At 56.0% G+C, this 1,875-nt stretch overlaps 1 protein-coding gene across 2 annotated transcripts in view; it reads right to left on the reverse strand.

The window, feature by feature from the left end:
- Positions 1–8: 8 nt before the first annotated feature.
- APH1A (aph-1 homolog A, gamma secretase subunit) overlaps positions 9–1,875 on the reverse strand; it is a 17,079-nt gene continuing 15,212 nt past the window's right edge. For both annotated transcript variants that reach the window (XM_015410098.1, XM_015410097.1), the window contains one exon: positions 9–636. In XM_015410098.1, coding sequence (XP_015265584.1) covers positions 541–636 — 96 coding nt within the window. In that variant the 3' untranslated portion in view covers positions 9–540. The remainder of the gene's footprint in view (positions 637–1,875) is intronic.

The raw sequence follows: 1,875 nt of genomic DNA on the forward strand, positions 1-1,875 counted from the left end.
GGGGGGGGGTACAAAATGGGACTTGCCTGCAGCCCTCGGGGGGGGGGGATAGACCGCCCCCCCACACACACATACAACCACCTGGCATTAAACAAGCATCTAGCTAAGCCAGTTGCTGACCAGGGGAATTGGAGTCCATGCTGGGAAGAGCTAAATGGAAATAATTATCATCAACGCCAGCAGTCTAAGTCGATCTCCCCAGAACTGGCCGACGCCACGTCGCTCTTTGCCCCTACGAAAAGGCTCATGAGCTACTAGGGGTGGGGTGGGGAAAACCCACACACGCACCCCACCAAAAAAGAGAGACGGGACAATGGAACACTGCAGCCTCCTGTAGGAGAAGCAAGGGGGAAACCCGTTGAAGGAGACAGAATTCCTTGCTCCAGGCCGGGGCCGGGGATCCTCCCATCAAAGTGGGCTCTGCTTTTGACCTGTCGTGTCAAACTAGGCTGACGCCCACTCTTTCTGATGCTGGAGTTGTGCACTGATTGGGGTGGGGCTATGCGCCTTCCCAGCTGGCAAGAGGGGGGCACGTGGGCCTTAAGAGGGATGCCAGACGGACGAGCACCGCTCAGTCTTCACCCGGGAGCTGCAGGGCCGAGTAGACCATGACGGAATCGCCCTCCTTCCTTTTGCCTGCGACGAAAACAGAGAGAAAGGAGCTCAGGTTTTTGCGTGAAGAGGCCGGTTTTGCATCACCGATAGGGGGGCAGCGCCCGGTGGGTGTGACGCTCCACTCCCCCTCAAACCACTGCGAGAGATGCGGGGTCTCATCCCCATCTTCTGAGTGCAGGGACCACTCTGGGGGAGATGCAGCCACAAGGGTGGTGGTGAAACCCCATGCTCATCGTAAGAACAGAGAAGAGAAGCCCATGTTGGATCAGGCCAGTGGCCCATCCAGTCCAACACTCTGTATCACACAGTGGCCAGAAATACCAGTGCCATCAGGAGGCACGGCAGTGGGTCCAGGAAACCAGAAGCCCTCCCACTGTGACCCCCCCAAGCACCAAGAAGATTCTAAAGGACTCTGAATTTTCCGTTATTGTTAGAAGAAGAGGGGTTGGGATTGTACCCCGCCCTTCGTTCTGAGTCTCAACAGCAGCTTACAATCGCCTTCCCTTCCGCTCCCCACAACAGATACCCCATGAGGTAGGGCTAAGAGAGCTTTTCCGAGCTCTTGAGAGAACAGCTCTGAGAGAACTGTGACGGGCCCAAGGTCACCCAGCTGGCTGCATGAGGAAGAAGAAGAGATGGGATTTATACCCCATGGCCCTTCACTACCCAAAGGTGTCTCAGAGCAGCTCGCAAACTCCTTCCCCTCCCCCTCCCCACAACAGGCACCCTGTGAGGTAGGCGGGGCTGAGAAGAAGAAGAAGAAGAAGAAGAAGAAGAGGAGGAGGAGGAGGAGGAGGAGGAGGAGATTGGATTTATCCCCCGCCCTTCACAACCCAAAGGTGTCTCAGAGCGGCTTACAGTCTCCTTTCCCTCCCCCTCCCCACAACAGACACCCTGTGAGGGAGGTGGGGCTGAGAGAGCTCTTGACAGAAACGGCTCTTTTTCAAGGACAGCTCTGACAGAGCTTGTAACTGACCTTGTGCAAGTGGAGGAGTGGGGAATCAAACCCGGTTCTCCCAGATTAGAAGAAGAAGAGGAAGAGATTGGATCTATAATCCGCCCTTCACTACCCAAAGCTGTCTCAGAGCGGCTGACAAACGCCTTGCCCTGCCCCTCCCCACAACAGACACCCAGTGAGGTCGGTGGGGCTGAGAGAGCTCTTTCGAGGACGAAGAAGAAGAAGAAGAAGAAGAAGAAGAAGAAGAAGAAGAAGAAGGAGGAGGAGGAGGAGGAGAAGGAGGAGGAGGAGAATGAGGCGGC

Source organism: Gekko japonicus, unplaced genomic scaffold (genome assembly GCF_001447785.1).
Source record: "Gekko japonicus isolate JY-2015 unplaced genomic scaffold, Gekko_japonicus_V1.1 scaffold424, whole genome shotgun sequence".
Lineage (NCBI taxonomy): Eukaryota > Metazoa > Chordata > Lepidosauria > Squamata > Gekkonidae > Gekko > Gekko japonicus.